General features: G+C 58.7%; 1 protein-coding gene across 1 annotated transcript in view; it reads right to left on the bottom strand.

Annotated features, from left to right (window-relative positions):
- Nucleotides 1-25,425, bottom strand: part of INPPL1 (inositol polyphosphate phosphatase like 1) — a 76,209-nt gene that overhangs the window by 26,546 nt on the left and 24,238 nt on the right. Inside the window, exons 2-11 of the mRNA XM_037913816.2 lie at nucleotides 21,096-21,159; nucleotides 11,946-12,096; nucleotides 10,627-10,726; nucleotides 9,715-9,855; nucleotides 9,261-9,351; nucleotides 8,083-8,172; nucleotides 7,400-7,498; nucleotides 4,663-4,813; nucleotides 4,136-4,242; nucleotides 3,221-3,323 (exon numbers count right to left, since the gene is read on the bottom strand). Of these exons, the coding sequence (XP_037769744.1) occupies nucleotides 3,221-3,323; nucleotides 4,136-4,242; nucleotides 4,663-4,813; nucleotides 7,400-7,498; nucleotides 8,083-8,172; nucleotides 9,261-9,351; nucleotides 9,715-9,855; nucleotides 10,627-10,726; nucleotides 11,946-12,096; nucleotides 21,096-21,159 (1,097 nt within the window). The remainder of the gene's footprint in view (nucleotides 1-3,220; nucleotides 3,324-4,135; nucleotides 4,243-4,662; nucleotides 4,814-7,399; nucleotides 7,499-8,082; nucleotides 8,173-9,260; nucleotides 9,352-9,714; nucleotides 9,856-10,626; nucleotides 10,727-11,945; nucleotides 12,097-21,095; nucleotides 21,160-25,425) is intronic.

Here is a 25,425-nt window from a genome sequence, read left to right as displayed (position 1 = left end):
GGGGTGTGGGGGCTTGCCCTGCTCCACCCACCTGGTGCTCCTGCCGGGGAGTGGGGTCGGGGCGTGGGGGCTTGCCCTGTTCCACCCGGCTGGCGCTCCTGCCGGGGAGTGGGGTCGGGGCGCGGGGGCTTGCTCCATTCCGCCCGCCTGGCGCTCCTGCTGGGGAGTGGGGTCGGGGTGTGGGGGCTTGCCCTGTTCCACCCACCTGGTGCTCCTGCCGGGGAGCGGGGTTGGGGTGCGGGGGCTTGCTCCATTCCGCCTGCCTGGCGCTCCTGCCGGGGAGCGGGGTTGGGGTGCGGGGGCTTGCCCTGCTCCACCCACCTGGTGCTCCTGCTGGGGAGTGGGGTCGGGGTGTGGGGGCTTGCCCTGCTCCACCCACCTGGTGCTCCTGCCGGGGAGCGGGGTCGGGGTGTGGGGGCTTGCCCTGTTCCACCCACCTGGCGATCCTGCCGGGGAGCGGGGTTGGGGTGCGGGGGCTTGCTCCATTCCGCCCTCCCGGTGCTCCTGCTGGGGAGTGGGGTCGGGGTGTGGGGGCTTGCTCCATTCCGCCCTCCCGGTGCTCCTGCCGGGGAGCGGGGTCGGGGTGTGGGGGCTTGCCCTGTTCCACCCACCTGGTGCTCCTGCTGGGGAGCGGGGTCGGGGTGTGGGGGCTTGCCCTGTTCCACCCACCTGGTGCTCCTGCTGGGGAGTGGGGTCGGGGTGTGGGGGCTTGCTCCATTCCGCCCTCCCGGTGCTCCTGCCGGGGAGCGGGGTCGGGGTGTGGGGGCTTGCCCTGTTCCACCCACCTGGCGATCCTGCTGGGGAGTGGGGTCGGGGTGTGGGGGCTTGCCCTGTTCCACCCGCCTGGCGCTCCTGCCGGGGAGTGGGATCGGGGTGTGGGGGCTTGCCCTGTTCCACCCGCCTGGCGCTCCTGCCGGGGAGTGGGGTCTGGCGTGGGAGCTTGCTCCATTCTGCCCGCCTGGCGCTCCTGCGGGGGAGCGGGGCTGGGGTGCGGGGGCTTGCTCCATTCCGCCTGCCTGGCGCTCCTGCTGGGGAGTGGGGTCGGGGTGTGGGGGCTTGCCCTGTTCCACCCACCTGGTGCTCCTGCCAGGGAGTGGGATCGGGGTGTGGGGGCTTGCCCTGTTCCACCCGCCTGGCGCTCCTGCCGGGGAGTGGGGTCTGGCGTGGGAGCTTGCTCCATTTTGCCCGCCTGGCGCTCCTGCCGGGGAGTGGGGTCGGGGCGCGGGGGCTTGCTCCATTCCGCCCGCCTGGCGCTCCTGCCAGGGAGTGGGGTTGGGGCGTGGGGGCTTATCCCACTCCACCCACCCAGCATTCCAGCCGGGGAGCAGGCAAGCCCCCGACCCCACTCCCTGGCAGGAGCGCCAGATGGGCAGAGTGGGGCTAGCCCCTGCACCCTGACCCCACTACGCCCCACCTCAGCTAAGCTTCACAATCATCATTGGTGAATACAGTATTAAACAGTTTGTTTAAAATTATTTAAAACTTATACTGTATATGTATATCATGTCTTTTGCCTGGCGAAAAAAATTTCCCTGGAACCTAACCCTCACATTTACATTCATTCTTATGGGGAAATGGGATTCGCTTAACATCGTTTCACTTAAAGTAGCATTTTTCAGGAACATAACTACAACGTTAAGCGAGGAGTTTCTGTACAGGAACTTCTCACTTAACGTTGTAGTTATATTCCTGAAAAATGCGACTTTAAGCAAAACGATGTTAAGCGAATCCCATTTCCCCATACGAATGAATGTAAATGTGGGGGTTAGGTTCCAGGGAAATTTTTTTCGCCAGACAAAAGACTATATTATATTATATTATATATTATATATATACACACACACACAGAGTATAAGTTTTAAGCAAACAATTTAATACTGGTACACAGCAATGATGATGGTGAAGCTTGGTAGAGGTGGTGGAGTCAGAGGGTGGGATATTTCCCAGGGAATGCCTTGCTGCTAAATGATGAACTAGCCCTCAAGGGTTAACTCATTGTTGTTAATGTAGCCTCATGGAGGGAGGGGAGACAGCACAGCAGACAGAGACAGACACACACCGTGTGTGTGTGTGTGTGTGTGAGAGAGAGAGAGAGAGAGAGAGATGTGCACTTCCCCTTTAAGTATGCTGATCCCTGTCTTAAGTACGCTGCCTTGTTAATTAGATCAGCAAGCTGAGATCCACCTCAGCTGCTGCCTCCAGGACTGTCCTGTGTCCCCCCTGCTCTATGGAAGGTGGGGTAAGCGGGGTGCAGGAGCAGGGTGGAGGGAGACACCCTGACATTAGCCCCTCTCTTCCCCCCCACACAGCAAGCAGGAGGCTCGGGGAGCAGTTCCAAGGCAGAGGGCAGGAGCAGCACATGGCAGTGGGGGGAGGGACAGCTGAACTGCCCGCAATTGCTACCTGCTGGGAGGCTGCTGCACAGGGAAATTAGGGGAGCTGATAGGGGGAGCGGATGGGGAGCTGCCGGCCCACCCTAGTGCCAAGCCCCCACCAGCTCGCTCCACCGGGCTGCTCTTCCTGCAAGCAGGGGACAAAGCAGGTGGCTGCCGAACAACGTTAGAAGGGAGCATTGCACAACTTTAAACGAGCATTTTCCCGAACTGATCCTCAACGTAACAACCTTAACCGGGACGACCTTAAGCAAGGAGTTACTGTATTAATAATGACAGGTTTCAGAGTAGCAGCCGAGTTAGTCTGTATCCGCAAAAAAAACAGGAGTCCTTGTGGCACCTTAGAGACCAACAAATGTATCTGAGCATAAGAGACTAATAATATGTCACTTGCTGCAAGTTATTCAGCCACTAGATGGCACTGTGTATTGCATGGAGTTCCAGACAGGTGTGGGCCCTGGTGAACAAGGCAGACAAAAGTGGAATGCGAGGTGGGTGGAAGCCTGTTTGTTAGTGCTTGAGCTGGCAGCTGTTTTGTTTAAACAACTGCTTCCTATTTAAGACAGACTGTGATCCCTTATGTCCTGTCAGCAGGGGGGCTGGAGGAGAGGTGGGTAGGGTATGTGGCTCGGAGGTGGGATCACAGACTCCAAGGCATCCAGGTGGGAGGTGTTTAGTGGGGCTGGATATGTTCTTTGACCCTGGGCGATGCTCCCTGGGCTGAGGGGGACTCCCGCAGGGCATTGTGTGAGTGCGCCACATCACCCTTGCCCATGTTCCCTATTCCGTCCCGAAAAGCCCTGCCCCAGGTGCCCCGTGGCACTGACCCATGTTCCACGTGCCAATGAAGACGGAGATCATGTCGGGCTCGTCCTGCTTGGAATGTTTGTTTTTCATCAGCTGCAGCAGCTGGCAGAATGCCTCCCGCTTCTGGAGGAAAGGCAGGCAAAGGAGGCAGGTTAGGCAGCAGGAGGAGATGGGCCGTGGACAGGAGACCAAGGTACAATCCCTGGTCCTGGCCACCCACTCGTCAGCCAGCAATGGCTCGGACAGGTAAGGACTATACAATAGTTCACCCACCACTGAAATGCAGCCACCTCTGGGGCGGAATGTAGTTGCTGTTTAACGGGGCACAGCAACACTATGCAGCTGTTTAGGACAGGAAGCGAAAAATTCCATAACCAGTTACAGGGGGGAATCTGGTGCCAGGGCATGATTAACAGTCATGTGTGGTTGTGGCCTTGGTTTTAAAGGCAGCAGCTTTGTACCCCTATTCACTTGCTGGGCCTCTGTTCAGCCCACAGACCCATCTTGGAATTTGAATTAAGCTGGGTCCTTTACTTCTCCTGCATCATCACTAGAAGTTAAGATTTTCTAGGAAATCATGCCCTGGAAGACAGCCATGCAACCCCTTTTAAGCATGCCCTCAGGCCAGGCCCCTGGGGTCTCTGCAACTGACATTCTGCAAACAGCCTTGTCGATGATGCATGAGGAAGAGAAGCCCCATCCCCCTCCCAGGGCCGGGCTAGCTTTGCAGGAATGAAGACGTCCGGTTGTCACTGAAGTCAGCTGTCCTGGGAAGGTCTCCTAAGACAGGGCTTTCTTTTTTTAAATGTCGTTTCTTTCCGGAATGGAACCGGGCTCGAATGCTTTAATTTAGCCACACTGCCTTCCATCCTGCGGCCTCAGAGCTGCGTGGGCAGGACCACACCAAACACAGTAATAATAGACCCATGACTCACCCTGGCACTGACGAAGACGAAATCTTTCCGCTGAGTTTTATCCTTCTCCTTCTCGAAGACGATCCCCAGCTTATTCTGCACCCGCTGGGACTTGATCAGCTGTCGGACTGGAAAGCGGCACGGAAAATCAGAGCAGGCATGACCCGTGAAGGGTCAACCCCGTTCCTCTCCCACCACCCCAGGAGAAAGCCCGAGCTCTGCAGAGGCAGTAGGAGAGGGAAGACCCCAGGGTCTGACTACGGGGATCCCAAGGCTGTAGGGATGGGCCTGGTGTGATTGGCACACATGGTATCATGCAACTAGGAGGCATCGCGGGTGAGCAATCAGTTCCTGAGTGACGCAGTTTTGGGGCCAGATCTAATCATTTTAGATCTCCGCATGCTACAGGGCAGCCCCAGCACACTGAACACCCCACAGAAACAACGAGGTGCGGGGTAACAGCAGCGCCCAGAGGGCTGCAGCTGGTCCCTGAGTGCACGGAGAATACGGGCCGGGCGCAGCACCCAGCGAGGGCTCTTGGCTCTTACTCTTATCATGGGTGAACGTGTTCCAGTCCTCCTGGGAGTCCTTCTGCTTCTTCAGCACCACCAGCTTCCCGCCCTCCACGTCCACGCTCAGCGTGAACTTCTGCGACTTCCCGATCTTGGTGAGGTCCCCCAAGGTGATGTCCAGCTTCACCTGGGGCAGAGAGACGGCTGCATGTGGATGACACGCTTGGCACTGCTCGGGCCAGCCCTAACACCGCTGAGGTCAATGGAGCTACGCCGGGGAGGAATTTGGCCCCGTGACTAGTCTTCTACCTGGTATCCCTGGCAAGAGAGACTGCCCGAGATGACAGGCGGGGAGCCACGCTGGGGAGAAGCGGCTCCAGGGTTTGCCACTTTCTAACTCCCCCGCCCTGTGTATATCCAGCAGCTCCCGGCTCTCCTAAACACAACACTCCCCCCATTCGAAGGGCAGCAGCTTCTGGATGGTGTAAGGGGGTGTCCGTACCCTGCACGGGGCCTGGAGGGGTTACAGGCCAAAGCGCGTTCCGGCTGGTGGAGCGGGTTAAAGGGAGCTCAGAAGCCCAGGGGTGTACGGGGGGGCGCGAAGGCGAACCGGCTGTAGGGAAGACAAGGCCTTCTCCTGGAAGTCAGATGAAAGGTGGAGCCTCAGACAGGACCCCAGCACTGGCCAGGCCCCCAGAGAGCGCCTTCTGCAGCCCCCTTCGAGAGCCGACAGCCCTGAGGAGCTCTGCCCATTCTGAACTCTGCTAGCTTCCTGACTTTTGGGACCACAGGGCCATGCCCCACACTGAAGGAGAGGAGACGTAGGAAGCGGCCCAGGGTGGCACATGAGGAACCTCTACCTGGAGTTTTCCACCGGGGTTGCTCCCCAAGAGGGCCCTGGGCCAGGACCTTGTGGAGTGGGAGGGCCCAGGTCCCCCTTCCCTCCCCAATGGAGGGCAAGGCCCCAATGCCGACCAAGTCTGTGATGCCTCCATCTTAGGGATAGGAGCCAGACATCTCTACCCCCCTTGCCTGGGAGGCGCAAGATAGCAAACGGGGTGCACTAACCACTAGACCCCTGGTGACTCTTCCGCAGCTGGAGTTCAGCTCAGAGACTCATATGGCAAAGATTGGCCAACCCTCAGTTCCAGTCACCGAGGGCCTTGTCAGGACTGGGCCAGTACAATTTGAAACATCTCAACCAATGGGCGTTGACTAACAGACTCTGGCTAGTATCTATGCCTATCAGATTAATAATATGTATTATCTACACCATATATATATGTTAGAATGCAGTAAGTACAAATACTATGGCAATTACATAGCCTGAATTGGCCTATGAGTTGTACACAACCCCATTCACTTATGCTAAGTATCCCATAAGCCCTTGCAGTCACTGAAGTTCATTTTGGCTTGAGCAAGTAGGAAAGCTGTCAGACTCAGGATGTAAAAGGATTTTACCATCGCACCCGCTAGGGAGTTATTCTCCCAGGCCTGCACTGGAATGTCCCGAAGGAAGGGGACAAGCTTGGGGGTTGTTCTCCCCTAGTACAGACCTCGGAGGTGCCTTCACGCCCCTTGGCACCTGGGATGCAGTACAAAGAGGTTAGGGGTGCACACCAAGGTCCCGAAAACCAAGGCAGAAAGCCCAGTGGTTTCAAATGACGCACCTGGTAGCTTTTCCTTGTAAATGGGAAGGGTACAAAGAGAGGCTTTAAAGGGGTGACTTTGGGAGCTCACCTCCTGCGTGTGGTGAATGTGAGATGAGGGTCGTAGAAAACCTTTTCCCTGCACTATGTTATTCTGGAGTCAGAGCAATAAACCTGACTGACGCTGGTTATTTGGTATCCTGAGTATATTTCATAACGAACCCAAGTGGGGTCGAGCAGCTGACTACAAGATTTATCACCGTTTTCCTTGGTCGAACAGCTGCTTGGTTTGCTCCTCGGCCCTATGGACCAGGAGAAGCTCCATAAACATGTCGTTCCTGATCATCCAGGAGCCGGCATGTGCTTCGGAGCGACTCTGGAAAAAACACCGGCTCTGCTTTGCTTCTCGAGGGCCAGAGGCCAGGGCTCTGCATCTGAACCCCTTTGGCTAGTCGTGGGGAGAGGGAGCGCTCAGACTGAAACCCCCAGATGCAAATCCACCCCACGGCTTTGGTTCTGGGTTGGGAGGGGAGGAGCGTCTGGTTTAGACACCATCAAAACCCTTCTTATGAGATTTTGGTGCTGCCAAAGTTGAACCCAAACCCTTGCTCCGATTCCCCCACAACAATCCCAAACCCGGCCCTGATTCACCTCAGAACAACCCCAAACCTTGGCTCTGGTTCACCCTCAAATAATCCCAACCCAGCCCTGATTCCCCACAAAAACTCCCAAACCCTAGGTCCAATTCCCCCTCAAATAATGCCAAAACCTGGCTCCAATTCCCCCTGGACTAATCCCAGACCTTGGCTCAGATTCCCCCTGAAGTAATTGCAAACCTGGCCCTGATTCACCTCAGAATCCCAAACGTTGGCCCCAATTCGTCCCCGAACACTGCCTCCATTTCACAGCAGACCCCCGAACCCCAGCCCTTAGCTGTGATCCCTCCAAGAAACCCAGCCCCCAGCTGTAATTTGGCCGGGAGCCCTCGGCTAACCCTAACCCCACGCTCTCTTCAGTCTGTCTCGGGGGCAAAGTGGCACCTGCCGAGTATCGTTCCATGGCCGGGGTGTGGGAGCTTTGGTGGCCCAGGCCACGGGGCGGGGGCCACGGGGTGAAGGCTTTACCTCGAACGCTTGCACGGGGATGCTCTTGGCTTTGCGGGAGGAGGGCTGGGCCAGGGCAGACTGTGCCGTGGAGCTCATGTCCTGGAGAGCTTTCAGAGCCTGGCAGGGAGAGAGAATCGACACGGCCTGGTCACACGCGGCCCAGACAGAGCATTCAACGAGCAGGTGGAGACCCCGCTGCCATGCAAAAGCTGGCTGGCTCTGGCGGGGGCTGCGAATCACTACAAGGGCTGGGAGGGCCCGGGCAGGACTGAGAAGGTGGGGGTCAGACCCACGGCACCATCAGTCCCCCGGGAAGTCGATGGGAGTGGCAGGTGCTCCGCACAGCTGACAGGCAGCTGTGGAGGTAGGTGGCTATGTGACTTGCCCATGGCCCCCAAGGGAATCAGTGTCAGAGTCGAGAGCTCCTTGGTCCCAGCCCTGTGCTCGGACCACGGGATCCCAGCTCCGTCCAGCTGCACGGCTCCATCCCTCGCTCCTCCACAGCCGAATCCAGCAGCAGCAGGAAGCAGCTAAGCTCAGCCTGGGGGAAGCACAGGGCAGGGTGACACCGCCACGCACCCGCGGAGCCCAGGTCCGCCCCACTGTGCCGATACAGACCCACGCGGACCGGACGGGTTTGCGTCCCCAGCCCCGTTCTGACACGGGCTGCGGGTGTCCAGGGACCAGGCCAATTCACTCACCTTCTTCTCGATGCTGGACAGGAAGTCCTTCAGGACAGACAGCTTCAGCACCAGGCTCTCCAGCTCCTGCTCTCCCGTCTGGCCGGCGGTCTGCAGCCGCGAAAGGGATCAAGCAGAGAATGCTCAGACGGCACAGCGGCCTCGCGGCCCCAGCAAGGCCCACCGCACGCAGCAGGAGTGTGGGATTGGGGGTGCATAGGCCAGAGGGGCTCCCCTGTCCCCACAAAGAGGGCCCAGTTTGTCCTCCCGACTTAATGCCGCTGCATCCCCCTTCATGTGAACGGGTCCCAAACAGGGGATCAGGGACCAGGTCCCCTTTTTGGAGGGGGGAAACTGAGGCACAGAGCCTCAAGCCATGTCGCTGATCAGCAGCAGAGCGAGGACAGAACTCAGGTGCCCAGACCCCCAGCCCGGCTCCTTTCCCTCAGGCTCTGGGAACTGACATGTTTGGGGCATCTCGGCTCGTCGGGAGGCTAGTGGGGAACAGGAAGCCGCAGAGCGAGCTGATGCCAGCCAGGCCGGCAGCGAAGGGGCAAGACGCTCTGGGTTGTCCACCCACACTGATGGTCCCCGGGGACACACGCAGCGTCCTCCGAGCCAGGTCCTCCCCGGGGGCAGGTCTCCAGCTGCTGGAACAGAGCATGCTGGGGGGAGATGGTCAAGCCCAGCCAATGTATCCAGGACTACAGGGCACCCTCCTGCAGGGGATGCCAGTCCCCGAGCTGGTATCGTAAGGGGCGAAGTGTGACTGAGTCTAGACCCAGAGTGTGGGGGATGACGGGTGGGCTGTGCCCCCCACCCCCAGGGCATGCCAGAGAGGGGATGCCGTCTCCCGCTGCAGCAGCTGCTCTGATGGCCACAGGGTGGCGCCCCACAGCCCCGCCCCACCCAGCTCAGCCTGCTATCACGTGTGGGTCCCCAGCTCATGGGTCATCTCAGCTGCTACGGGGGAGAAAGACACCCAGCCTGGGTCACGTCCAGCCTGCAGATCCGGGAAGTGGGAGGGGTGGGCCCTCACCTGGCGGGTCCCCCACAGCAAGGCCCAAGGGGAGGGGCAGCAGGTGTTGAGAAGACGCAGGGCAGCCATAAGGCTGGGGGAGGGATCCTAAGTCCCAGTGAGGTGGGGGATTGGTCTCCTGCGGCACCCCGCAGCCATTACGCCCCACTCCCGACCTTACCTGCTGGAGGATCCGGGAGACCACGGGCGAACTCTGCTGGTCAAACACCTTGGAGAGGATCTCCAGCCCGGACAGGACCTTGTCCACCTCGCTGCAAGGCAGAGGTGCAGATGGACATCAGCCAGCCAGCCCTGGGGCAGGGAACCTCCCTGGCGCCCCTGCCCCAGCCTGTGGGCAAAGCTGGCCAGTCAGAGCCAGCCGCACCAGGGGCCAGCGCGGGTTTTACAGGGGACTGTCCCATGCTATCCAGGGGCCTGCAGATGCAGCAGGGAACAGGCGCCATGGGGCCAGCCCCTGTTGGGCAGTGAGATACCCATAGCGCCCTGCACGCCTCCCAGTGGTAGCTCCCACCCACAGCACCCCGTGGCAGAGGCAGCCCCGGAGAGGTGGGGATCAGCAGCTAAGATGCAACCTGAACCACCGGGGAGCGCCAGGCTCCAGGCCAGGCTCTTACCTGTGTAGCCTTTTGCAGGAGGTGACCAGGGTCTTGTTGAGATGGGGCAGGCTGCTGGCCCCGGCTTTGACAGCCTCCAGGTCCAGGGTGTAGCTGCCTTTCAGGTACTCGTGGGAGACTGTGCTGAGGCCGTTGGTGGCACTGCAGGGGGCGCACAAAGGTTAGCAAACGGGGGCCGAGCACCGGACACGCCGGCTGCATCCCGGGCTGAGCGAACGCCCGCGGGAGGGCACAGCGGGAGGGCTGAGTTCTGGTGACAGCAGGTCCCGGGAGAGAGCACTTCCATGGGACCCCCCCGTCTGGAGGGGAGCACCACTCCAGAGGTGGGGGCGCCCGGGAGAGAGTGGGAATGGATGAGGGGCAAAGGCACCCGGGTGTGATTGAGGGTGATCGTGCACGTGTAAGCCCAAGTGTGCAAAGGCGTATGTGCATTAGCAAGTGTGTGCGCGGGGGAAAAGACAGCCCAAGCGTGTGAGTGCAGCAAAGCGGGAGTGGGTGTGCAAAGGGGAGAGGCAGTGGGGTGTAACTGGGGAGCGTCAGAAGGGACAGATTCTTACCGTTCCAGCCTGCTCCACCCGGAGCCACCTCCCCAGCCAGGGGGTCGGACTAGCCCAACTGTCCGAGAGCCCCCCCAGGAAACCCAGCCTGGCTCAGGACATGACTCAAGGAGTGGGCCAGATGGGTCTCAGGCTAGTTTGTGGAGGACAAAATCACCAAATCATTGCCCTCACGGGCTCCCTGCTCTGGGGAGATCAAGGAACAGAGCGGGGGGAAGGGGGTTTGTGGATCAGGAGTGAGGAGCATGGGCAGAGATGGGGGGCTGCAGGTCAGGAGTGAGGGGCACCAGCAGCCCCACCCCGTGGCGGGATCTCTGGGCCCTGCCTGGTGGTTCTGTAGACTGAGGCTCTTTACCTCTCGATGGCCCCGTCCTGCGTGGCTGGCCCGAGGCTGGCGGGGGAGAAGCTGGTGGAGCCAGAGCGTGGCGGCAGTGGGGGCTTTTCGTCCTCCCCATCTGGAAGGAAGAAGCAGAGCCAGGTCACAGGCAGAGCCGGGGTTGGGGCCTCGTACGTCGCCTGCAATAACTGGGATCTCCAGCTCACCCCGCCCTGGAGGGGCTGGGAGCCCGATCACCTTCCTGGGGGGGCGTCTTGATTTGATATCCACGGTGACCCTGGCAAACCAGGGGCTAGCTCTTGCCAAGGCTTTGGGCCTCCGCTGAGCATGGACACATTCATTGCTTGGCACCCGTCTGTTTCCCTGGCATGTGAGTATGGGTCAGAGGGGTATTGACCCTGGAACGACGTGTCCAGGGTTCAGGAAATGCTTGTGAGTTGCTGCTGGCATGAATCTCCCTGATCATTTCTGTATCCCCTGCTGCAAGGGAATAGCTAAGGGTTTGCTTTATCCATGTTTGCTCTGGAACTAGCCAGTCAGGTGGGATCATCTCCTGCCCACGGAGAAAGGCCATAGGACTGGCCACCAGTGTTGTGTTTGGTGAGAGATCGGAGGGACCGACTGCCTCGGGGGACGCAACTCGTCTCTTGGGATGGAAGCAACCTGAATATTTTGTCATCGTTGGTGTACGGGAACCAGCTCTCCCTGAGGTCAGCGTGCCTGGGGGCCAGACAGCCAGGAGTTCACATTTGGTGCTGGCTCGGCAAAATTGAATTACAGACCACACGGCCGGTTCGGGGGCTCTGCCCCGCCGTCGGCACTCATGGCCGAGAGCCGCTCCAGACGGCGCGACAACCACGTCCCGAGCTGGTCAACTGCTGGGGTCCAGACCCACCAGGAGCCCAGAGCCACAGGCCCTACGTGGTGTGGCTGGAGGCGGCAGCAGGCAGCCCTGGCTCTAATCTCTGCATGGTGTGAAGGGGAGCAGGAGTGAGATGGGCTGTGAGTGTGAGGGAGGCAGCAGGCCCACTCGATATCACCCTGCCCCAGCCCCCTGTATTGGACCAACAGGCCCATCTACCCTGGTATCCCGCCTCCCGAGACCCTGGATCACAGCAATGGGCCCCTCTACCCTGGTATCCCACCTCCCGAGACCCTGGGTCACATCAATGGGCTCATCTACCCTGGTATCCTGCCTCCCGAGTCCCTGGATGACATCAATGGGCCCATCTTCCCTGGTATCCCGCCTCCTACCACCCCAGATCACCTCCTGAGCCTGGCTTCCGGAGCAGGCCAGCCCAGCCGGCGAGGCCGGGGGCCGAGCTCCCAGGACATACCTGAATAGTCCCTGTCCTCGGCATTCTCCTTCTCCTTCTCCCGCTCGACGGCGAAGAGCAGGGTGCAGACCAGGCCCTGGCTGGGCTGCAGGTAGAGAGCGATCAGCTCGTTCAGGGTCTTGAAGCGCCTCACCTGGACTCCCTGAGACGTCTGGGGGCACAAGGGGACAGGAGGGAAGCCATCAGCGTGAGCTCGGCTCCAAGGGCCCTAGTACAACCTGCCCAGGTCCGGCGAGCACCAGCCCCCAGGGGCATCGGCCTGACCGAGGCCTGGCACCCCGTGCCCAGCTGGGGTCGCAGCAGCGAGAGCCCGTGCAAGGCACTGTGCCAGTGGCCAGCGGTTTGTCCTGGCCCCAGGGCTTCCAGTGCGAGGGAATAAGCTCGACCCACCCGTGCCAGGGCTGGACTGTCGGCAGAGCGTCCACACACAGCAGCGCTGGGGGTGAGGCAGCAACACTGGCCCTGCCGTACACACGGCCGGCGGGCAGCACCCGGCCCCCCAGTGCCAGCACCTTCGTCCCCAGCCCAGCCTCGGCGCCCCGGGGCCCTGCTGTACGCAACGCAAACTTGGTGTGAGCCGCTGAGCAGATCTCCAGGGGGAGGGGACCTGGGGATTTGAGGAGGGACTCTCTGGGGAGAAGGGACCAGATGGGGGTAGGGGGAGTTGTCCTGTGCGAGGCGTTTGGTGGGGATTGTGCTTTCTCCTGTCCCCTCTTTCCATTCAGATCCCTCCCCCCTGCCAAGCAGCTTGTCAGCACTAATGCCCCACGGCGATTAACATTGTACACAGAGCAGGGATTGAACCGGGGACCTTCAGCAACCCGGGCGCAGGCCTCTGCCCCTTGAGCTAAAGCCAGAGCTCCTCCAGCCACGGGCCGCGGTCGTTTCAGGAGTGGGCTGCGAGAGGACGACCTGCTCTATGGCTTCATTCAGCCACCCCGCGGCTTTTGACGCCTGCCCGGTGTTGTTCGGCCGACCCCGGTTCCACAGTGCGCTGGCTGGCGCTGGTGTGTCTGGCTAGCATTCACGGCTAGCGGCTGGCCTCCGGGGCTGGGGACAGGACAGCATTAACCCTGCTGCCCGTCCTTTCCCCTGCACTAGTGTTCACCCCACTGCTGATCAGCCTGTGCCCGGCTGGGAGGTATTTTAACAGGAGCTTCTCCAATATCCCCATGTCCCGGCCAGGGGCCGAGGGCAGGTCTTGGTGCCGTCCTGCCCAGTGCATCTGTTCCTCCAGCTGTCCCGTGCAGGCTGGGCTAAGCCTTCTCCCAGCCAGAAATCCCATCTCAGGAGCAGCTGGAGAAAGCCCTGAGCCCCTGCACCTGGAGAGGACAGTGGGGCTGGGCCCCTGAGAACACTGAGCCCACAGGACAGACCGTCATGATCAAACGTGGCTGCGTCCGAGTGCCTTCCGCGCCGGGCCCTCAACGCGCTTTGCTACTAGCAAACGGGTCCCGGCTTTGGCTTGCCAATCTCACCGCAAATCCGGGGCCTGGGCACCCCGTGCTATAACCACTCGACTACACTCCCTTTTAGCTGCCCCAGAACGGCCTTCATGCATCTTGCAGGGCCTGTTTGTAAGACGAGGGCTAGCCACAGGAACCAGCGAGCCGGGAGCTGCAGGCGGCCGCAAAAGCCACTTCTGGTGCTGTGACTAAGTCCCAGGGCCTGTCTTCCCCACGCCAGGGGCAGGGCTGGGCTGACTCCCGCCGAAGGGGACGGCTTGCAGCCACTGAACCGTGTACAGCTGAGACGGGGGAGTTCAACGGGATTCAGAGGCAGCACTGGGAGCCAAGAACTCCTGGAGCATAACCTGGGCTCTGACACTGCTCCCTGCGGCACCCCGACCAAGTCACTCTGCTGCACCGTGCCTCAGTTTCCCCAGAGCTAATAGTCCCGAGCACCTTGTGAGGATTCCCTAGTTAAAGGCTGAGCTACACCATGGGGTCTTGGGAAGGTAGGAGACGACACCCCCACAGGACCTCGTTAATGCCTGTCCGGCTTTCATCCGCTGAGGAAGGGCATGCAGCAGGCAAACGCAGCCAGCCTGCCCTGCGGGGAGCGGTGTCCCTGCTCCAGCCGCATCACCAACAGCTGGGTCACGGCAGTGGCAAGTTTGAAAAATTGAAAACCAAAGTTAGTTTCGGGTCTGAACAAAACTGGAAGTTTTGGTGACGTGAAAGGCGGAACCAAGGCCGGTTTCTCGGCAACCGAAACGTCCCGGGCCAACCAAAGCCAGCCGCTTCCCTTTGACTGCGACCCTTCTGGAACGTCGGCGACGTTCGAAATAATGACATCCACGGAGACTGGGAAAGGAAAAGTCGTTCCAAACCAGAACAGCAACCCGTTTAGAGTGGGGGTTGGAAGGATGCGGTGGGGGGCATCTTCCACACGAAGATTTCTGCAAAACCAGCCTGAATTCGTGCCATGTCCTGCCGTAAGCACAGCGGGCCGAGACCAGGTATCCCTGCTCCACACGACGAGCATTCCTCTCCCGTACCCGCGTGGTAGCCCGTGCAAAGGTGAATCGGTGCCATCGTGCAGGCGGCACCAATTGGCCCGCGGCTGGCAAGTTCCCATCCCCCGGTAGAGATCTGCCCCGCTGAGCCAGGGCAGCAGAGCATGCTGGGGGAAGCGTGTCCGGTGCTCCCATCCGGTACCTGCTCTGAGGCCCTGCCAGGCACCCAGGAGCGGCGCTGGCCCAGTGCCCCAGGGTGCTGCCGAGGCCGGGGCTGTCACTCTAGGGCAGGCAGACGGGGCGGGGGGGGGGGGGTGCTGACTCGGCAATGCGGCGGGCAAGGCTGGCATGGGAGCTGGAGCACACAACACCCTCCTTTCTGTGGCCGTCCCTCCCCGGAGGCCGCGTTTTCCTGTCTGCCGGACAGCACAAAGGGGTTACTGTCGGGCTATAAATACATCGGCGCATGGACCAGCCTGACTTCCTGCCAAGATCAGCACCGTCTGCCCCGGCCGGCCCCGCTGCACAGCCCTGGAAAGCCCAGGCTCCGCGGCCTGCATTTCCACTGCCCCCGGACAGAGCCCGGGGAGACAGGCGCCCGGACGCGGAAACCCCCGTACTGCCGGGGTCCCCCCCACAAAGGCGGGGAGCCCTCCGGTGCTGAGCTCCAGCCGTGTTGGCGGGGGAACCCCAGAGCAGACAGAGCCCCCGAGTCCATCAAAGCAGAAGAAAGGGGGAGCAGTACGCGAGAAAAGGGAGAGGAAACGGAGACAAAGGGGACCTAAGAGCCCCGGTGGCCATGAACTCGACGCTCCAGCTAGCTCTGCGGCCCAGCTGTGCATATCTGGAGGGGGTCCCATGGGCGGGGCTCTTTCACCAAGGTAGGGAGGCTGGTCCAAGGGCGTGCCAGGCACACCGCGGGCGGCGTCTCTCCGTTCTCCCCTTCCCACGCCGCTTGGGCTCAGTTACACCCCTGTGCCCTGCGAGCCCCCTCGTAGGCCGCTCCTTCACTGCCCCGTGCCGTGCCTCAGTTTCCCCAGCAGCCTGCCTAGGGCTCATCCACCCGGGGAATTTCACCAGCATCGTTATACACCTGTAAGCCCCAGCGTAGATAGTCCTATGGCCGGGCTAACAGAGCCTTCTCCGCGGGTCAGCTTCTGTCGCATCGAAAGCCAGAACAAGGCCCTGTAACTCCAGGACATGTGTCCCCCAGGCAGAACCCGAGTAGTGTAACTTTGCCGGTAAAATTCTCCCTGGAGACCAGCCCTTAGACGGTGAGCTCTGGGGGGCAGGGACTGTCTCCCACTGTGTGTGGGCAGTGCCTGGCAGGATGGGGCCTGAGCTCAGCCAGGGGCTTCCAGGCCCTCTATCTAATACACCTTGGTCTTCACCCGGGCTTCCCAGTCACCCTCTCCCCTGGCTGCGACTGGATTTTCCACACCGTCTTCTTGGCCCCAGGTAAGTGTCTTGGGAAGATGCTACACAAAGTAAACTTGTATTATGGGGCTGGGGGGGGAGCTGTCCTGGTGTATATCTTGTGATGTGTGTATTGTGTATGGATGTGCCCTGGTGTGTACTGTGTCTACGCTGTCTGTGTGACGTGTAGCGTACTGCGGGCGGGGGTGTCCTGTACATAAAAACGGCCAGATGGGGTCAGACCAGTGGTGCATCTAGCTCAGGGTCCTGTCTTTGGACAGCGCCGGAGCTACAGAGCGAATGAAGAGAACAGAGCAATTATCGAGTGATTCCCTGTTGTCTGGTCCCAGCTTCTGGCAGTTGGCGATTTAAGGACACCCAGGGCATAGGGCTGCGTCCCTGCCCATACTGGCTAATAGCCATTGATGGACCTATCCTCCAGGAACTGATCTAGTTCTTTTTTGAACATAGTCGTACATTTGACTTCAGGACATCCCCTAGCAATGAGTTCCACAGGTTGACCGTGAGCAGTGTGAAGAAACACTTCCTTTCCTTTGTTTAAACCTGCTGCCTCTTAATTTCACTGGGTGACCTCTGGTTCTTGTGTTATGAGTAGGAGTAAATAACACTTCCTTATTCACTGTCTCCACACCAATCATGATCTTATAGTCCTCGATCAGATCCCCCCTTAGTCATCTCTTTTCTAAGCTGAAAAGTCCCAGTCTTATTAATCTCTCCTCCTATGGCAGCCGTTCCATATCCCTCATCATTTGTGTTGCCCTTTTCTGAACCTTTTCCAAGTCCAATATATGTTTTTTTGAGATGGGGCGGCCACATCGGCACACAGTATTCAAGGTGTAGGCGTACCATGGATTTATAGAGAGGCAACTTGATATTTTCTGTCTTATTATCGATCCCTTTCTTAATGATTCCCAGCATTCTGTTCGCTTTTTGGCTGCCGCTGCACATCGAGTGGATGTTTTCAGAGAACTATCCACAATGACTCCAAGATCTCTTTCTGGGGTGGTAAGAGCTAATTTAGACCCCATCAGGTTGTATGTAGAGTTGGGATGATGTTTTCCAATGTGCATTACTTTCCATTTATCAACACTGAATTTAATCTGCCACTTTGTTGCCCAGTTTTGTGAGATTCCTTTGTAACACTTCTCAGTCAGCTTTCAATTTAACTGTCATGAGCAGTTCTGTATCATCTGCAAATTTTGCCACCGCACTGTTTACCCCCTTTTCCAGATCATTTATGAATATGTTGAACAGCACTGGGCCCAGTACAGACCCCTGAGCCCCGCAAACCCAGAGCCCCCTCCTACACCCCAATCCCCTCATCCCCAGCCCCTCCCCAGAGCCTGCACCTGCAGCCCAGAGCCCTGACAACCTCCCGAGGCAATTTATTCCAGTGCTTAACCACCTTGACAGTTAGGAAGTTTTTCCTAATGTCCAACCTAAACCTCCCTTGCTGCAATTTAAGCCCATTGCTTCTTGTCCTAGCCTCAGACGTTAAGGAGAACAAATTTTGTCCTTCCTTCTTATAACAACCTTTTATGTACTTGAAAACTGTTATCATATCCCCCCTCAGTCTTCTCTTCTCCAGACTAAACAACCCCAATTTTTTCAATCTTCCCTCATGGGTCATGTTTTCTAGATCTTTAATCATTTTTGTTGCTCTTCTCTAGACTTCCTCCAATTTGTCCACATCTTTCCTGAAATGTAGTGCCCAGAACTGGACACAATGCTCTAGCTGAGGCCTTATCAGCGCGGAGTAGAGCGGAAGAATTACTTCAGTACCAGGCAAATTGGTTGAAACGACAGTAAAGAACAGAATTACCTGAAACATAGATTCATACGATTTGTTGCGGAAGAGTCAACATGGTTTTTGTAAAGGGAAATCATGCCTCACCAATCTATTAGAATTCTTTAAGGGGGTCAACAAGCATGTGGAGGGGGATCAAATTGATATAGTGCATTTGGACTTTCAGAAAGTCTTTGACAAGGTTCCTCACCAAAGAGTCTTAAGCAAAGTAAGCAGTCATGGGATAAGAGGGGGCTCCGGGTTTGGGGGGCTCAGGGCTGGGGCAGGGGGTTGGGATGCAGGAGGGGGTCAGGGCTCTGGGTTGGGGGTGCAGGCTCTGGGGTGAGGCCAGGGATGAGGGGTTTGGGATGCAGGCAGGGGCTCCAGGTTGGGGGGGCGGCTCAGGGCTGGGGCAGAGGATTGGGGCGCAGGGTTGAGGCAGCTCCCCGTCAGCGGTGAAGTGGCGGTGCTAAGGCAGGCTTCCCTCCAGTCCTGGCACCACGGACAGCGCTGCGCCCTGGAAGCAGCCAGTAACAGGTCCGGCTCCTAGGTGGAGGCGTGAAAGGGGCTCCGCATGGCTCTTGCCCCCAGGCACCGCCCCCCCCCAGCTCCCGTTGGCTGGGAACCGGCCAATGGGAGTGTGGAGCTGGGGCTTGGGCAGCACACGGAGCCCCGTGTCCCCCCCGCCTAGCAGCCAGACCTGCTGCTGGCCGCTTCCGGGGCACACCGTGGTGTCAGAACAGGTAGGGACTAGCCCCAGAGCCGCCGCGACCCAGTGCCTTCCACTCCACCACCCAGTACTGGGTCCCGACCCGCAGTTTGAAAACTACTGGTCTAGATACTACTTAGTCCTGCCTTGAGTGCAGGGGACTGGACTAGATGACCTCTCGAGGTCCCTTCCAGTCCTACGATTCTATGAAGTTCAGCTTACAGGCCTGTAACTGCCAGGATCACCTCTGGAGCCTTTTTAAAAATTGGCATCACATTAGCTACCCTCCCGTCCTCTGGTTCAGAGGCTGATTATTACACTTAGTACCACAGTGAGGAGTTCTGCGGTTTCATATTTGAGTTCCTTCAGAACTCGTGGGTGATGCCATCTGGTCCTGGTGATGTATTACTGTTTAATTGATCAATTGGTTCCAAAGCCTCCTCTATTGACACCTCAACTGGGGACAGTTCCTCAGATCTGTCATCTACAAAGAATGGCTCCGGGGTGGGAACCTCCCTCACATCCTCAGCCGTGAAAACCGACGCATAGAATTCATTTCGTTTCTCCACAACAGCCTCGTCTGCTCCTTTAGCACCTCGATCATCCAGGGGCAGCTTCCTGCTTCCGATGTATTTTTAAAAAAGATTTTCTTCAGGTTTTGTGTATTTAGCGAGCTGCTCTTCAAATTCTGCCTGGCTGCCTAATTAAACTCTCACACCTGAGTAGCCAGAGTTTATGCTCCCTTCTGTTTTCCTCAAAAGGATTTGACTTCCAACGCCTTTTTGCCTCTAACTGCCTCTTTTACTCTGTTGTTTAGCCAGGGTGGCACTTTTTGGGCTATTGGGGCTTTTCCTGTATTTGGGGGATACATTTCGTTTGAGCCTCCATGACGGTGTTTTTACACAGTTTCCACGCTGCTTGCAGGCTTTCACTCTTGGGATTGTTCCTTTTAATTTCCAGCTAACTACCTTCCTCGTTTTGGTGTAGTTCCCCTTTCTGAAGTGAAACACTGCTGCACTGGGCTCCTCTGGCATTTCCCCCGAACACTGATGTTAAATTTAATTACACTGTCGTCACTATCGCTGGAGGGGGGGAGGGGAAGAGCTGTGACTAACATGGCGGTGGCAGGGGGTTGTGACTGGCATGGCAGTACCCGATGGGTATGGGGGGGGCTGTGGCTGGCATGGCAGTGCCCAGTGGGTGCATGGGTCTGCGGCTGGCATGGCAGTGCCCAGTGGGCATGGGGGGCTGTGGCTGGTATGGCAGTTCCCAGTGGGTGCATGGGGCTGTAGCTGGCATGGCAGTGCCCAGTGGGCATGGGGGGCTGTAGCTGGCATGGCAGTGCCCGGGGGGTATGGAGAGGCTGGGGCTGGCATGGCAATGCCTGGTGGGCATGGGGGGCTGTGGCTGGCATGGCAGTGCCCAGTGGGTGCATGGGGCTGTGGCTGGCATGGCAGTCCCTGGGGGGTCGGGGGGCTGGGGCTGGCATAGCAGTGCCTGGGGGGTCTGGGCTGGCATGGCAGTGCCCAGGGAGCCGGGGGAGCTGGGGCTGGCATGGCAGTGCCCGGTGGGTCTGGGGGGCTGGGGCTGGCATGGCAGGTGTGGCTGGCATGGCAGTGCCCAGTGGGCAAGGGGGGCTGTAACTGGCATGGCAGTGCCTGGAGAGTCAGGGGGGCTGGGGCTGGCATAGCAGTGCCTGGGGGGTTGAGGCTGGCATGGCAGTGCCCAGTGGGCATGGGGGGTTGTGACTGGCATGGCAGTGCCTGGGGGATCAGGGGGGCTGGCATAGCAGTGCCTGGGGGGTCGGGGCTGGCATGGCAGTGCCCAGGGAGCCAGGGGAGCTGGGGCTGGCATGGCAGTGCCGGGTGGGTATGGGGGCTGGGGCTGGCATAGCTGTGCCCAGTGGGTCGGGGTGGCTGGGGCTGGCATGGCACTCCCTTGTGACCACGTGTGGGGGTGTCAGTCTCTGCACGGCCACACGCTGTTGTGAGCACAGCTGCTGTGTCTGAGGAAGCCCAGCCGGCCCCGTGAGCGCCGCACGCCCTGTGGCGGGGAGAGGCCGAGGCCCCAGCAGGCCGTTAGAGGGGGAGGCCTTGCTCTGAGACTGCTGAGCAGAACTGCTAACCACACCCATGGCCCGGAGAGAGCCCCTCGCCCACGGCGCTGCACAAGAGCTACCCAGAAATGCAGCCACCTCTGGGGAGCAGGGCAAAAACCTGCTCTTCAGAAGAGCCTCATGGGACCCGCAATGCCCACGCCGAGCAGACGCCCCTCCGGTGCGCGAGGTCTCAGCTACCAGACACCACCGAATTGGCTGACTGGCCCCAGGACTTTCACTGGCGAGGGCCTGGCCTCCTCGGAGCCACTGCACATCTCAGCGCCTCCTCTGTCCCCTCAGCCAGGGAAGGCGGGAGCCAGCCCTTATGGACGGTGCCCAAGCTAAGCCCCCCTCTCGGTAGCCAGCCCCCAACAGCCACCACACGGCACGGCAGGCACTGAACTCGGACCCTTGAGCTTCAGAAGCAGAAGCCTCTATGGCTTGAGCCAAAGGACACTCTCAGCCGGCACCACTAGTAGGGCTTTTATCCTTCGTAGTAGAACAAGTGAACACCGGCCCAGCTTACGGCATACGCCTGCGTGGACAGGGAGAGCAGGGGCAACCCCCCGTCCCCAGGACCCTGCCCCACTGCTCGGGCTCGAGATCTGGGTCCCAGCAGCGAGGACAGCAGTCTAGGCACACGGCAGCGTGGCGGTCCCTACCTGCACCGCTAGGAAGTCATCCTCATCTGGCAGGATCCGGTAGGTGTGGACGTGCTTCTGGAACCTGCGGCAAGCCGGAAGGAAGAGGGGTTAGAGAGACAGTCGCGGAGCCCCGCGAGGCCAGGGCGCCGCAGAGCGGAAGGATGGGCTTGCCGTTAACGCACTAGGCTGGGACTCAAGTGATCGGGGTCCAATTCCCTGCTCTGTCGCTGACTCCCTGTGCGACCCTGGCCAGCCCCTGATCCTCAAAGGTATTTAGGTGCCTAACCCCCATGGGTTTCAATAGGAGCTAGGTGCCTAAATACCTTTGCACCTTAATCTCTCTCTGCCTCTCTCCCCCATCTTGGACATGGGGTTCAGACTTCCTCTGTCCAGCCCTTGTTTACAGGGGCTCTAAGCTACCCAGAATGGGGGCAGTCTCTCACTGTGTGTCCGTACAGCACCTGGCGCACTGGCGCCCCAACCTCAGTACAGCCTCTGAGAGCTACTGCGGTATGTCTCATAGCGCTCAGGAAGAGCGGTGCTCTCACAGATCTCAAAGCCACTTAGAAACGTTCATGAATTAACTGTGGGGAAACAAGGCCCAGACAGGGGACTTGCCCAAGTCCATGTACCAAATCGGGCAGAAGCCAGGAGTCCTGGCTCCTACCCCCAGACTGTAGCTATAGGACCGGTCTTTCCGGTGCAATGGCGTGCCGGCTTACAATGGGTCTGGCCCGTGGACTGAACCAAGCAGCACAATTCCCGCCACGCTATGCAACAGGAAGCCAGCTGCAGCCCCCGAGCGCCCTGCCCCCGTGCTGAGCTCTAGTCCCCTGCCCCGTGGGAATGGCCAGCACAACCCCCGAGTGGCTGGAGAGGGAAAGACACCAGGGGAATTTTTTCACCCTGGTACAATTAAAAAAGCAGCTCAGTGCGATGGGCTGCAGTGCTGTAAATGCCGTGTGTGGGCCCCGAATGCAGCTATCACTGGAACATCGCCGGCGGTGTTTTCCAGTGAGCAAAGAGCAGGACAAGGAGGTTACAACTGAAACCGCTTAGCAACCTTACCAAGCTGCATTGGAGCAAACTGGCTAATGTGTATGTGTAGCACTGCGCTCGGCTAGCTGTTGCAATTGCTCAGCCATGTGTCATCCGCCCTATAATGCCAGCAACTAAAGGAGAGTCTCTCTTGGCTTGGGTGCGAGGCGACTGCCCTTTTGGAGCAGGAAGATCTGGGTTCTGCCCTTACTGCTGCCATGACGTTTTGGACGGCCACAGTGTGCGATTGTTGTATGCAGTAACACTTACACACACACACACACACAGTGTCCCAAACAGCTCCCGGGCTACAGAGATAAGACAGACAAAGGACAGGAAGGGAAACTGAGTCACCGAGCGGGGACAGGACTTGCTCAGCGTCACCCAGCCGGTCAGCAGCAGAGCTACGGGAAAAGCCCAGGTCTCCTGACGCCCAGCCCGGTGCTACACCCACTAGACCGTACTGCCTCCCACAAACAAATAAAGGAAATTGATGCCTGTGAAGTGCTGTGAGATCCGCCACCGCAAGGGGCTTGAGGCAGGCCGACGGGGCTGTCAAAGCACTGGCAACAAGGGTGCCTTTTAAAGACAAATATTTTGGCTTTATTGCTCAGCCCCTCCCTCCCCCCAGGTGCCCCTTCGTGTTGCCAAACAAGCAGGGGAAATGCACCGGGTCTGACACTGCACCAGGCAGCCCTGTTTATTTCACCGGGAACGACCGACGCGCCAGGGAAGCTGTCGAAACGGCAGCCGGCAGGTAAGGGGCAGAGCGGGGCCGATGCCGCAGCCGGCCAGCCAGAGCCAGCCACTCACAGCTCAGCCTGGTGCGGGCGGGGCTCTGAACCGCGCTTCACTCCCCCCCTGCCCCCCAATCTGAGCCTGCAGGTGGACGGGGCAGGAGCGGGGGAGGCTGGAAGGATTTGCCCCTCTTGTCCGTCTGCCAGAGGAAGAACGCTCAGGAAGCTGGATTCGTGATGGCTAGGCAGCTTTCCCCCTGCAGGGCGAGAGGATGGGGGCTGTGTATAGACTGGGTCAGCCCATCTCTGACAGTGGCCCCGTACCACAGCGTCAGGGAGAGTGCCCAGAACAGGGCAATCATGGCTTGATCCACCCCTGTCGTCCACTCCCCGCTCCTGGCACTCAGCAGTTTAGGGACACCCAGAGCATGGGGTTGCATCCCTGACCATCCTGGCCAATAGCTATGGATGGACCTATCCTCCATCAACTTCTTTGATGATTTTTTGAACCCCATTATAGTTTTGGCCTTCACAGCATCCCCTGGCAACGAGTTCCACAGGTTAACTGTGCATTGTGTGAAGAAGTATTTCCTCTTGTTTGTACTAAACCTGCTGACTGTTAATGTCACTGGGTGACCCCTGGCTTTTGTACTGTGCGGAAGGATAAATAACTCTTCCCTATTCATTTTCTCTGCACCAGTCATGATTTTATAGACCTCTAGCACATCCCCCCCCCAGCATCTCTTCTCTACGCCGAACAGCCCTAATCTTTTTAGTCTCTCCTCGTATGGAAGCTGTTCCGAACCCTTCATCGTCTTTGTTGCCCTTCTCAGAACCTTTTCCAGCTATATCCTTTTTGAGATGGGGTGATCCGTGGCATTATGACCTGATGTGTGTGTGTGTGTGTGAGACCAATGCTCTCTACAGGATAGAATCAGAACTGTTCTGCTGTGTGTCATATGCCCTATACTGTTAACAACTAGCATGGAGCACTGACTGGGTCAGTGCATTACTCTCTGGCCCTAGACAGACTGCTAGGTCTGGGGTGAGGCACATTGGCGGGGGGGCGGAGTGGGGAAGCGAGTGCAGACCTTAATGACCTGGGTGGCACAGTGCGGTGCAATGCAGCCCCAGGCTGCCAAGGGACCACGCATCCCCACTCATTGCATTCCCCAGTGCAGCCCCACTCTTCCCTCCTCCGCTGCCCCTTTCCTCCCCCCGCTGCATCTGGGGAAACAGCTGCTTTCTCCTATCAGCTGCCCGCTGCCTTCTGTCATCACCCAGCCAGCGGGAGGCCGGTCAGACACGCACATTCATGCCACTGCTGCATCCAGGAAGAAACCTGTTCTCCTAGGATTCCCCTGCCCGCGGGGAAAGGTCTCTCTGCTTGTGCTACCCACTCCCCTTAACCACACCCGTGCCCACCTGGCCCCTTTACAGAAGGCCAATCTTCCTGCTCCACAGCTCTGGGCCAAGAGACTGAAGTTGGTTCCTTGTTTCCTGTTCCCTATTCGTGGTTTCAGGTCCTTACTTAAAGGTCAACGTTATTTTAAAAGAGATCAATGTAAAATTACGTTGATTTTAGGTTAATGTGTTAACAGTGGAAATGACCAATGACTGATGTACTCATTAAATAAAGAAGCAGTTGGGTTTTGATAGCCCTTACATGATGAAATAAGTCTCACGTCACTGCGAGTGTCACATCTCCATCACCATCAGCTGGTTCTGAAGGAGCTGGGGCATGCCCCTTGCCAACCCGAAGCTTCGTACGGGTGGCCACTTCTCATGTCCCCATCACGGTTCCTTTTCCTTCAGCCCTCCAGTCACCCCCTTTGGGGCACCTGGCATTGGCCACTGTGGGAAGGCAGGATACTGGGCTGGATGGACCTTTGGTCTGACCCAGTAGGGCCGTTCTTATGTAATGGGCAGGTCTTCTATAAAGCCAGGAGGTTGGAAATAGTGTGTGAAGCTGCGGGAGGAAGCCTGCAGTGCCTCTCCCTGAGATAAGGGAGAAGGACCCTGGTAGAAGGAGTCCAGCGGTGAGAGCAGTAAGGCGGTGGAGATGCAGATCTGAACGGTTCACTACAGGGCCCTAGACTGGAACCCAGAGTGGAGGGTGGGCCTGGGTTCCCCTCCCATCCACGGCAGGGTGTGTTTTAAGGGGAGTGGATACGAAGGCTGCCAGAGTCGCTGATGGGGTGACACCGTCAGGGCAGCGGGCGTGAGGATGGCCTGATGCTGCGTGTGGAGAGAGACCTTGAAAGACCACCCTGGCAGGGGAACCGCTGAGCCACCTGGCTGGAGTCATGAGGAAGGGGCTGCAGACTGAGAGAGAGAGGGACAGAGAGACAGAGGGCAACCGCAGGAAGGGACATCGGCCTGGCGGAGCTAATCCCCAGAATGGCCAGGAGGCAGCGTCACCCAGCTGTGAGCAGAGCGCCCCGTCACAACATCCAAAGAGCGCATCCGCCCGTTTTGCCCCAGCATCACTCTGGGAGCTCTTGTCCAGCTGCTTGTCCACTTCCTTATGACTCGGAAAATGGAGCAGAGGGTATTCTTATCACGCTGTGGAT

The sequence above is a fragment of the Chelonia mydas genome, chromosome 1 (assembly GCF_015237465.2).
Source record: "Chelonia mydas isolate rCheMyd1 chromosome 1, rCheMyd1.pri.v2, whole genome shotgun sequence".
NCBI classification, from domain to species: domain Eukaryota; kingdom Metazoa; phylum Chordata; order Testudines; family Cheloniidae; genus Chelonia; species Chelonia mydas.
The sequence above is the reverse complement of the archived record's forward strand: the minus strand, read 5'-3'. Positions and strand labels throughout refer to the sequence as shown.